Source organism: Saccoglossus kowalevskii, chromosome 3 (assembly GCF_978046115.1).
Source record: "Saccoglossus kowalevskii chromosome 3, keSacKowa6.1, whole genome shotgun sequence".
Taxonomy (NCBI): Eukaryota; Metazoa; Hemichordata; class Enteropneusta; family Harrimaniidae; genus Saccoglossus; species Saccoglossus kowalevskii.
The window spans coordinates 16,398,404-16,411,407 of record NC_140643.1 but is presented as its reverse complement, the minus strand read 5'-3'; the positions used below and the strand labels follow the sequence as shown (position 1 = coordinate 16,411,407).

The following is a 13,004-nucleotide window of genomic DNA, read 5'->3' as shown; positions in this document are numbered from 1 at the left end:
GCAATTTGCTGACTCCGATGACATACTCAATGACAATCAAATCCACAGAATTGTTTGATGAAACTTCTGATGTAGATATCTTGTGAATATCATAGATGCTACATTTATTATAGTATACAGATTACTTGACATGTCAAAGGCTTCCAACTAAATTTTGCCAACAACTTTAATACAATACCTGCTGACACAATTATATTCCAACATACCAGCTATCCGTAGACGCTTTCAGCACGTGATGTGTTACCCCAAGACAATTTTTAAGTTTGGCCTTGTAATATTCAAGCCCTGTACTTACTCAGACCCAGCAGCCATGACAATAAGTGATTCTTCTTTTCTGGCTGCAACATTGAATATGATACTCATCTCGCTTGCATTGGTAGCCAGATCCACATCGACGGAGGTGATGCATGTGGGCCGCAGGGTAACCGCCAGGCCCCAGGGCGGACACACATTGCAACAACTCTGTTAGCACTGCAACAGTAATGAGGAAAAAAACACATAAGGGAAAAAAAACAAAACAAATCGGTTTCATTACCTGATGCATGTTCACCAACTTAGAGGTTTGCAAAGATATTAGGCACAGGTTCTGAATGATAGGAAAAAAATATTGCACAGTAAATGACTGAGATGTTGGTCAGTGTTCCCTCCTTAGACAAATGCTGGAATTTCATCTCAAACTTTTGAATACATGAAAATGAAAGAAACTTTTTCTTACAGTGAGCACCTAATTTAAACACTTGGGCACCTCATTGAGAAAATTCATTCATATTGGACAATAAGACATAGAGGGAATGATAAAGGTATTACAAATTTCAGTACTCAACCATAAAAGTAATCATAATATCGCACTATAAAGAAGAAATTGTTTTATCAGTTTCTGGGAGACAGTATACCACCATATATATACATTGTATTCATAAATCCCAAGAAAAAATACCCCAAAAACTGAAAATGACTGAAAATGTATTTGTTGAACACATTTTGTAACACTAACAATGCACAAATTATGGTACATCACCTCGAAATACGATAAAAAAATGAATTTAAACCGAAAAGTTGAATTAAATATATCTCCAGAACTAGATGGCACATACTAATTCCAAAAATCAGTTTCAATTCTATTTTAGTGAAGTGATATTAGGAAATTGAAAAACATAGAATGATTAGCTGGAAGCACGCAATCCCACAAAAGAAACTTAAAATATACCACACACTGGTAGAAAATGCTACTCGCAAGTTTTTTACATGAGCACATAAAGTATTAACAATATTTTGTGTCAAAATCTGTCTACACTTATTCATTCTAGTATGTGATTTTTTTTTAAACAAGCAGCCTGTCGACTGAGATAGCTCCGCTGTTAGCAATGCACATTTCAATTAAAGAACTGAAGACATCATTAGAAAATGAACAATATGTATAGTATCAAAGCAATCGGACTTAGTTTTTAACAAGAAGTCGAAAATATCACTTTTTACCAAAAATGACAAAAATATTCACCAAAATTAGAGAATTGAAGATATCAACATGAAATGAACAAATCTGAGAGAGGTCTACCCAAGGTACATATACACGAAGTATCAAAGCATTCAGGCTTGTAGTTTTCAAGAAGTTGAAAAAGTAAAACATTGACATGGATGACGACGGACAATCACTCATATGATAAGCTCCGTTCGACAAAGTCGACAGCGGAACTAAAAACGGTAAAATAGAATATGCATAAAACGCTATTTTATAAGTTGTTTCTATAATAATATTCTCTTTTACAATAATGTTGTAAATTTGTCAATACTTTGAGACGTCAAAAAGTAAATTGTAAGACACGTATATATATTTATTAATATTATATATGCACATTTTTCTCCATATGAGTAAATTTTTTTCAGATATTGACGTATATCCTTGCCATAGGAAACAATGGTAAAATGCCCACATGTTATTTTCACTGAAATTTATCAATTTTCTTTGAACTGAATACGGATACCACATATTTTTATTTCATTTTTCCAATGATACATCAAATATGGCAATACGTTCACTTTTGTGTAGTACTACACATATTTGTGTAATATCTTCGTAGGAATACTAAAATAATCAAGTGTTCCCTACTGTGTTGTCTTAGATTGAACAGAACAGCAAAAAAAACCAAACATAACAATCATACACATTCAGGAGGAAAAGTAGTGCAAGTGACATTACACACAACATGAAAAATAAAATCTGAATGAAACTTTAATGCTCAGTGCAGCTGTTGCCTGCCCTATTGCTTGGTTCTCGGCAAAAACTAGAATCTGTATCTATTCTATAGGTGGAAGAAGAGAAAAACTACCCAGAATACTCTGCAATCGACATACTGATATGCTAATGAGCCTATATAAAAGAACAAACTTCTATTTGTCCATACTCAATGCATACACTAAATTACATTAAAGCCGTTTTATTTCAAGTCTTATTGTGAGTGCACTAAAGGGGGAAGTGCAACAAAAGATGACGTCACTCTGCCAGCAAATTCAATACATTTCCAACAATAACAACTGCCACTTGGGCTGGGCAAAAGGAATGTTTATATACATTTTACATTATTCTCCACTAAATATGTTTAAATTCTCACACATAATTAGATCATGTTCATCCTTGCAATGTAAATATCTAGTAAATCTATCCCAGACCGCAGCATACAAGCTGGATAGCCCACAAGTGATTACAATTCAGCATCATGCAGGGTGAAAGCGCTAAATAATTCAGATACGGAATATGCATACTACCATGAAGTAGTCCAGCTAACAGTTATCGACATGTCATAAACATGTCACACAAGGAAAGGACTTTTTTCCCCCGAGATCCAATAATTTATTTAATCAGTCTGTGGGATTAAATTACCAAAATGAGCTATTATTCCAACATGTGCAACATGAAGCGAGAGCACAAATTACATACTATATTTTTTTTTTAAACATGGCAGCTCCATTAATAGTAGGGCTAATAGAAGTAAATGTATTCAAGAAAAAAAATCTAATTATGCATCGACGCAGCTGTCGCTATAACTCTATTCTCTTCTTTTACAATAATGGAGTTATGCCTCAACAACAAAACCCCTCATAATAAACAAAGACAGCCTGGAATAAAAAGTATGAAAATAAAGACAAAGAGAGCAATCATATATGATAGCATACTTCAAAAAAAAACAGACTGCATTCACTGTCTACTAAATCTATCAGCAGAGTAAACATAACAAGACAACAATATTCTATTTCAGATGTTTGCAGCATCATATTTGAACCTAATTTCACAACATATAGGCAAAAGCATTCCCAGGGAAACAGAAATTATCTGGCAGTTTTCCAACTTGAAATATATCTGGCAGCCGCAAATCAACGTATTATTATTCTGTGATGGGGGTCCAGGTCAGCTCAGCAGCGTGTGTGTGTGTGTGTGTGTGTGTGGATAAAATCTGCAGTTATTGACTTTGAGTTTGTTTGTATTCTGAAGTATTAATGAAGAGAATCGTGCAGTTTACTACTAGTGACGAGACAGAGAGAGATGGTACTGTTTTTGCAATGGGTACCCATGTTGGAGTGGCTGTTTTCTCTTGTCAAAATCACAAATTATTAATATTTATGACCTTACTTGAAAGCACACATTTATGCTAATAATCCACTCATTTTGTTCAACAGCAGCACAAAGTGTGTAAATCACAAACAAATTTACACACACACACATGGACACTCTTTTTGTCTGTAGAGGACAACCCATAATAAACCCTTTCACCCCTGTGTCGCAATACTGATGACTATGATACAAAAGAGCTGCATGTGAGAAGTGAGACAATACATATAATTTGGACGAGTTGTGGCCATTGGCAAATTGTTATTTGTACAGAAAGACTGGCAAAACAATTGAATTGTATTGATAATCACAAATGTACCAAATGTATATGGCAAAGTAACCTTGGAGTGATTCTATTTACACCATTGAGGCCAAATAAAAGGTATATACATGTATAGTTCACAATCAGTCGTCTTTCTAAAAGGTTTTTACTGTTGCTATGCATGTAATCATTTTGAACTTTATATAAACATACTTTTCAAGTTGATACCAAACAAGCCAAAGCTATGTGAGCTTATGTAAGAAAAAATAGTTCACACCACATACATTATAGCACCAACTACAGTTGTCCTGTTAACTCCACACATACCATAAGAGAATTACTATACTCCTAAGTTTGGCATTTGACCACATAATTAACATGGAACAGGCAATTGTCAACAATGTTTACACTAGTATCACAATCAATTAATTACTCATTGTAATATTAGTTCACTAAATTTGTTAAAAGATTAGGCTTATAGTAAGATGTCCTCTTTTTTAGGACAAGCTTGGTAACAGCCACTAGTTTTCCATGTACAATAAACTAATTTTAATGTTTGTGAATGTAATATTTGCAATGACCCATCAAAATGCACATGTGTACCTAATAATAATATAAAGCCCCAGGTACAAACACAAAATGGACATAGATTAGAAAGGGGGGAGAGGTCATGGTTCACAGTGTTACTGATACTACAAGATAGTGTTTCCCATGAGGACAGTACAGTGTCACTTCCATCTGCAAAGGGCTGCTAATGTACTATCTGCACACATACAAACTTCACCATCACTAAGGCAGAAATTTCCAGACATTGAGAAACATGCAATTAACACTTGCATTAATATGCAAATGATATTAATTGACCAGCTACACATAAAATTAATCAATAGTGAATTCCCACTCAGAGACAGCACCATGGGCTGCCATTATTCTGTGCATTGAATAACAAACGCTAGCTATGCACAATGGAGCTAGCATTTTAATCTATATAGTCAAACAAAACGCTTTACATAGAGGCTGATCACATGACCCAACATCACCATTATGTGGGCCTCAAAAGGGAACATTCTGTGAACTCTATAGATCTCAATCACGTGACTAGCACAACAATGTATAAACACTCAGCCGCCATTTGTAACCTAAATCAGACACGTATACAAACACACAGACTAAATAGAAAGACACACTGGCATAGTCATTAAAACGATCAACAGCAGGGAAACTACAAACTGGAAGGGAATATCAACAACTCATCAACCATTTTTTTATTATGAAGAAACTCAGCAGCTGAGGAACACAATATGAAGCCGTATGTATTTCTACTAACCAGCTTACTACAAGTTCACAGCAATAATAGATATGCAATATACATATGCAAATTGTGAATCCAGTGTAACAATACACTAAAGTATTCTAAAAACGGTGATCCCTATCTGATCCAAATGGCACAGAGGAATAAAAAACACCCCAAAATTTAGATCCTACCCTTAAAGCAAAACTCAATATGGGCAAAGTTGGATTTACAAACTGAATAAATTAAGATAAGTATTGACGAATTGAATACAATTTCAACAACATTGCTTACCAGGCAGAGTCTTCCCCAAACTACTGGCAAATTGACCATTTTGAATACGGTTGGCCAAAATAAAAACTACTTTGGCTAAAAATATGTTATGGTACTACTTCAGTATTTTAAGTAGAATAGATCTATATGACTAATAAATCCAAAAATGTTGGGCCAAAGCTATTTTTAGCCGACAATACCAGACTAGGCATATAATTCATGAATATTAGAAATCACATGGTGAAAGAAAATTAAAGAGGAAAATGTTCTTTTCCTTCAAAACACAGGCATTGTTGTTTGGCATATTGATCACAGCTTTGTGGAAAGTGACTAATGTTGTCACATGAACAAATAAAAAAAACACTACTTATGCGAGTCATGGTAACGCTCATTCATAAACTAAAAGAAAGATGAAATTCTATCTGCAACGCTTTCCATTCTTTTAGGTTCTTATCAACTATTGACCGAGCAGTGGCAACCAACTGAAAGGCATGCAGCTTATTTCATCAGCAATCTGCTTTCATATGCTAATTTATTACTCCCACACAAATACAAAGACTCCCCCCCTCCCCATTCAGAAACACTGGCCAGTAAAACGAGTATATAGCCCAATAAACATAGAACGACCCGCCTCATTATAAATGCACCTTGCGTTCAATTTTACTACTATGTCCTAGCAAGGAGCTAGTTCCACGACACAAAAAAAAAAACGAACATGTCCGAAAAGTAGTCCAACCTACAGGAACATCCACTTGGGAAAATTGGAACTTATACCTGCCATTATTATTCTAAGACAAATATATATCAACATGATCCAAACAGACCGATTTGAAATGGTTTTATGGCCACCAGTCTTTCAGAACATCTTTCATTATTTAAATGTTTAGAATATACCATTCTAGGGGTTTGTGTTCTCTAGGGCTTGATACTTTTTAACAATTGGTACTGTTCTGCATAGAACAAAGCACAGGCTAATTGATCATTATGTTCTTATGAAATGGCATGGCAACAATATATATTTCATCAGAATATACTGCCCATTTTCACACTACAACGTTACTAGGAGAGTCAGGCTGCCACAAATACTGGTCTCAACATCAACAACAACTCAAGACCACATGCCGTAATATACTGGGATGTGTAATGTTTTGAGAACTGTCATCTTGTTTATATTATTATGTTTCAGGACCAAGTGAAGGAAAATTGGACATGAACTCTATAATGTACTAAAATAAATCACTAATATAAACCACAACTACAACCTCTATTTTTCACGCAAGCATAATGCATCATACATAAGTAACAAAGATGGGCTAGAATTCTAGAATTAGTATTTTACTTGGAAAGGGAGTGGGGTGGGGTGTGAATGACCCTGAACAACACACATTAAACCATGGAAATGATCATGACCAAGTCATTCATTACACATTCTGATTACATTTACTACTATTACTAAAATACCAGCCACATGTTGTGCTCCATTATTTATAGTCTGATATGGCAAAACGAACATGTTGAAATGTAAGATTAGACAGCTATAGAAAGCACAGGCAGTTTTGTTATTAATCAAAAGAATTCAATTTTAACAGATTGGTTTTTGGATTTGTAATATAAACTGAATAAATAAATGTATTGGTCATTGACTCAACTCAATAATGCTAATACTTATGCTACAAATGCTATAATTCACATCTGTCACAGAAAACACCACTAGACTTGCTTGATTATGACTGTTTAAGTCAGACCATGTGTGTTGAAAAAGACGTTTGCACTTTGGACACTAACACAAAGATCAAGATAGAAATGAATGAGGCTTATTTTAGAAGGGGAAAATACAAGATTGTCAAAATTTAACTCGGTCATAATGGTCGGGATGTTGATATGCAACTATAGCGGGGATATGGTGGGTAACGAGACGGTGAAGATTCAAGAAAACTTTCAACATTAATAAGCATTGCTGAGTACTTCAATGCAGAAAAATAAGCATTAAAGTTGAACGTTATGGTTGTCGAGAGCCATGTCACACAAACGACTTGCTATTCCATTGTATATAGCATGGTAAATTATCAGTGGGCAGGGCTCCAAAACAGTGTTTTGGCGTTCACATGCTGTCAGTCCAGAGCTACCGGACCATTCTCACGCCGGTCAACCGACCATCGACGACAGAGGTAGCGAATATGAGTGAATATTCGTAATATAGACGGAGGGTTTCTGTAATGGTGAAACATAACAAAGCAGTACGTACACGCAGATGTACGCAAGGAAGATGCAAAATAACGTAACGGGAACGTTCTACAGGGAGTGTCATCATGACTAAACTCGCCTGTAAAACCGGAAAAGCTATAGTAATCAGGAGCACTCAAATTATGGTGACACGTTATATTTGTGCATATTCTACATGTAGGCCGAGTGCAGTAGAAGTAACACGAAATGTCAACGTATCACCTAAACTTGAGAAAGCTCGTGCACGGACCTATTACCCGTCTGTGGTGTACAATCATCACACCCAATGTTTCAACGACGATGCGAACGATTTGTGACAGTAAAGTGGACAGAAAATAAATGCAAACTGTTATAAAAAATTACACTTTCACTAGTGAACATCACCCTAAGATGGTCCAGTGAATAAACTGCATGACCGTGCCGAGATGAAACCTTACCTGCCCAAAAATATTCCCTAAGCTATCCACGAGCACGAAAAAGTAAACGATCGACCGACCGATCGCCAAGTCGGTGCAATAACAACAGAGATAAACTTCTTAGTTTCTGTGGGAACTCAACGATACGAATACAATTCAATAATCCGTGCGATGGGTGGTTCTTGGAGTATCAAATCCCACTAAAATTGTGGCGGTACAGTGACGATACGAGGTATTTATCTCCCTACATTCGGATGACCAGGAAAGCCATAGCTTCGCGTGGTTCAACTTTACACTGCTGTTTTCAGTAATGGCGGCCATAGAATTTGAAACACACGGGGTTCCAAAGGCTATTTTTGATGGGCTCTGAACTCAATGGGCATGCGCACTTTGATGACGTAATTTGTTTGAGGGCTGTGGCTAGCGGAAGGTTGTGGAAAACGTGAATTGATGTTGGATTTAAAACGCGGATAATATCTACGTTTCTTACTCTTTCTTGGTGGAAAAATATTTCCTGTGTCTTATTTCATCACACTATGTGTATATTTTGCTAGATGAATGTTATGCTGTGGGTTTTTTTCTAGATAACTCCACTTCGATCTTTTTGAAGATCAAAATGGCGTCGATTTTGCGTTCGTGAACAAGATGGACTTCTTGTTCACTGTGATGTGGGCAATTGTACAATTGGCTGATTTTTAAAGTAGATTGTGTCAGCGTCAGTGCTGTTAATGTAACTCTCACATTTGTTTTATTGTGTATCGAAAATGCATTTTTATTAGTGTTTACTGTGTTATTATGGCCGATTAATTAAGAAATGGGTGCTTGAAAATGTTAGTTCGGGCGAGTGAAACGACCAACGACATGAAGTGTCCGCCATTACGAGTCGTAAGGACGCCATTTGTTATTCGAACGACTCGTTTGACACATCATTATCATACGTAAACTAGTTTCGCATTGATAGGTTCATTTTCACGGATCTATCGGCGTTCATATTTACTCAGTTTAAATTTTGTGTGTTATTTTTTTCTCATTAAAATAGTCGGCGTGGATTTATTTTGTATCTTTTGTTTAACCGCGCAATTGCTCGTGTCCGTTTTCTGTCAACGATTTCACGTTTTTTTTTCTAGAATTGAGGAAATAGATATGGAAACACTTTCAACCAAATCTGAATTATCATGATCATAATTAATGGACCAATAGCAAGTTTGTTCGTTTTATCAATTAATTTTGTAATATTCAGAAGTGTTTATTTTTGTAAAGTCGCGTCCATTTGTCTCACTGTTTACTTTTCCTTATTTTACGCTGTAACCCAGAAAACAAACAAGTGACAGGAAACTGTTTTCATTATTTAGGTCAAATTTCCGGTACAAAAATGTGATTACAGACACGTCCAAGACTTCATTTTGCGAGAAAGTTTGCCACGCCCAGTGATGACGTGCTGAACAAAGGGAAAACCCCATGCTTTGTTTTATTTTACAACAACGACCGTTCAGTGGTAGAGCTGGTGGCTAAAACATTTCAGAAAGCAGGGAAATGATAGTAATTATTCAAGTGTAAAGCTTTGTTAGATTGTAGACGGCGTTTCATCCCAGTGAATTTTCGTTTCCAGAAAATGTCTGTCATATCCACAAACCCCGGGGTCACTTAGCTGGTCAAAAGGTAGACATGTGCGTAAACCAAGAAAGGGTACTTTTTTTAACACTAGAGGAGTGTTTTGGCAGTGGAAGCCCCCGTTTTGGAAGTTCCACCCGAGTCGGATAAAATGCTCAAGTGCGCGCGAACAGAATGAGAAGGCAGCGTTTCTTTGAAATTACTTATGTTTTCTGTGAAGTAATGGTGATTTTTTTTCCGTCCGTATTTTATTCAAAAATGGAGTAAATTTTATTTCAAAATCAATGGAAAGGGGTTGTTTTTAACACCTATACAGCCAAATGCCCGAACCACAAACAGTGTTCGTAGAAATATACAATTATCCACACTTGTTAATTTGCAAAGGGGAAAATAATAATTTGGTACGACTACGCAGATGCCAGTGGAAGGGGATTGTTTTTGATTTGCAGAATATATATACCAGCCAAGTGCCCGGGCCACAAACCGCGTTCGTAGAAATATATAATTATCCACATATATAATTATTATTTGTAAGCGGGAAAATAATACGATACTACGTCACTGAGGCCACCTTGTTTGTTTTCAACAAAATCCACCTCATGTGTCACTGATTGATTTTTGTTTTACTTCAGCCTGTGATGATTTGTAATGGAATACATATTTCGAGTATTCATGTATGTACATGGTGTAAAGGGAATGTGTTACAATAAACTATTTAATTTATTTGGCCAACGTGATAAATAACATCTGCAGGATTAAAATTAGTGTCGTGGAGCATTAAGTGGCAGTAACTGAAACGTTTACTCATAAATTACGACGAACGTAAATGTTAACGTTGGTGACCTTACATGTCATGTGACAGTGCTGAACCCGGGTGCTGGCGTCCTGTCGTCAATATCACTGGTATGGGCTCCGAGAAAGTGTATTGAGGAAAAAAATGAATAAGAGCCCTGGCACGCATTGAGCCCTAATAAGCAAGGCCGTGGCGGTTCTGTTGTTTTATTTTGGCAGATTTACGTTCGCCCATCTGTCGTCGAGGTGCGTTGAACCATGGAGCTAAAATCAGCTCCATGGTTGAACTGGCATCACTACCGACACACGGTGCATGTACACAGGCTTTAGGGGATCCTGTAACTTGTTTGGATCATAGTATGAACGCGTTGAAACTAGGGAAACGGCAGTTGAAATGCACTATCCATTAAAAATGAATTACGAATGTAAACAATTTCAAAAATATAAATGACAGAAATGCATTCTATCGTAGCATTGGAATAGACAATGCATGCGTTATTTTCTCTGGTGTCTTAGACTTGGAGAATTTAGAACAAACATTGTTCTATTATGGTATACATGTATGTGGTTCTGTAAAATAACACGTCGATACATATTGATTGATAGATTGATTGATATACATTTGTGTGTGGCTACAAGTTATTGAATGGAAACTATGCCCAGTTATTTTTGGCAACATATCTCGATTCGGCTGTTTCGATCAGCCGCAGGGTTTCACAAGGCTTACACTACGGATAGTAGTGTCTCCCGTACATTCATATACTAGTATGCGTGTGCGTGTCCCGTTTTTTGTGTTTAATGGGGAAAAAACTACCCCACCACGCACAAGCACATTTTCACACAGATATTTGCAAAAATTAAGCCCCAAAACCTTATTTTTTTAGTTTTTCGAAATTTTGTATGTGTCTACGGATTTTTTCCTGAAAAAGTGCACCCACATCTAGAAAATGTTCGGGCAAAAAGTAGGCCATTTGCGAACGAAAATGACGTAGAATTTATATGAGAGTGCCGGATTTGGTAGCGCCCCTTTGCCTGGAACACCGTCGGGACTACTATGGATATCGCTTTGTGTGAACCAAGTATAAGCGGATGCCAGTACTGTAACGTACTGACTAGTGCTGGTAGTACTTGAGTCGTATGATAGTCTCACCACAAGAAATTGGGTATAGGGTGTAAGTTTACATTTCTATCACAAATACCCCCAATTGTATCGATGAATGGGTCTCAGAATAGACCACGCGTTGGTGACATTTCGAAAGGTCATAGAGAGTCCAACGAACCCATATAATGTGAATCATTGACCTCATCCCGTGACTATTAAACTGACTGTTTCACCGTGGTAATTTGAAATAAATATTTGAAGTGGGATGTGTGTTACACAAAGAATGCACAATTGTATACTGTTCCTCCGCATACAACAACATTTTAATTTTAATCAGTACAGTTCCCTGAAAGTCTTGCCGATACTTTGGGTATATATTGCTTATTGGTCTATGATATCATACGTAAAAAAACAACAACTGGGATCCCGGACCAAATATGTTTTCAGATAAACGCCCTAATACTACAGTGATATCACTTTACATGGATTACAAAGTTACTAGTAATAAATGTGGCTCTATTGGAGGGGGGGGTTAATATCTTGAAAATTTCTTCCCGTTTAACTGAAAATCCAGATAATAAAACGATGTGGCGGGAACTATATAAAAACACACACACATGGATTTTTTTTGTAAAGAGATAACGGCAGTTTCAGTTGGATTTGTGATGATGAGCCAACTTGTACAAGTTGGCAGAACTTGGCTCATCAAATCAGATAATTGAGCAAATCGTCACTAATACCCATCCCTTGAATGTACCCAGAAACGGACTCGCAATCAACATGAAAGTGAATGAATTTTACTACAGATGACGTTTCATAGGTTGATCCACAGTGAGGCCACTCGTATACATTGTTGGTTCTCGGCTCGTGTATTCGGTTCACGGTGGTAGCGTCTCTTTTTATACATCGAGAGGGTGGTTGTTTCACATGTACCAGGTTCATGATGGTAGCCTAATGCATTCACAGATAGAGCAGTTTCTCATATCGTCTTGGACAGGTAGTATAAAACGCTAACAAATACAAACCATTTACCATTTATCTGGATACACTGAGGATTGCTTCTCAAAGGCGGCGTCACGAAATTTTGCACGGAGGGGCGAGATCTGCTCATCAACCTCGCGCCAAGGCGCGACCTTACTAGGGAGGTCCGGGCATTCTCTCCTTAACAATTTTGAAATCTAGACCCCCTGCATTTTGAGGGGCAAATTTTGCTGACACAAGGGGTTTCAGCTTGATTTTGTAGATGCCACGCCCCCAACATTTTTTTCGAGAGGGCCCCCTGTGCCACCGCCACTGTTTCTCATTCACTCAGGTATAGGAAGTTTCTTGTTTCTTGAGGTGTGTGTGTTTTATTTACCTAGGTACACTGGGGATTGTTTCCCATTTGCCTATAAGTACAGGAGAATGTTGCTTCCCATTTATCTGGGCTC

General features: G+C 37.0%; 1 protein-coding gene across 5 annotated transcripts in view; it reads right to left on the bottom strand.

Annotated features, from left to right (window-relative positions):
• The window catches only part of LOC100376236 (uncharacterized), a 33,344-nt gene extending 24,956 nt beyond the window's left edge, over window positions 1-8,388 (bottom strand). For 4 of the 5 annotated variants that reach the window (XM_085496819.1, XM_085496820.1, XM_085496823.1 and 1 more), the window contains exons 1-2: window positions 8,091-8,388; window positions 296-471 (exon numbers count right to left, since the gene is read on the bottom strand). In XM_085496819.1, the coding sequence (XP_085352945.1) occupies window positions 296-363 (68 nt within the window). In that variant the 5' untranslated portion in view covers window positions 364-471; window positions 8,091-8,388. Of the gene's footprint in view, window positions 1-295; window positions 472-8,090 lie in introns of those variants that run through there. The other variant, XM_085496822.1, reaches the window with a different exon arrangement.
• Between the last annotated feature and the right edge of the window lie 4,616 nt (window positions 8,389-13,004).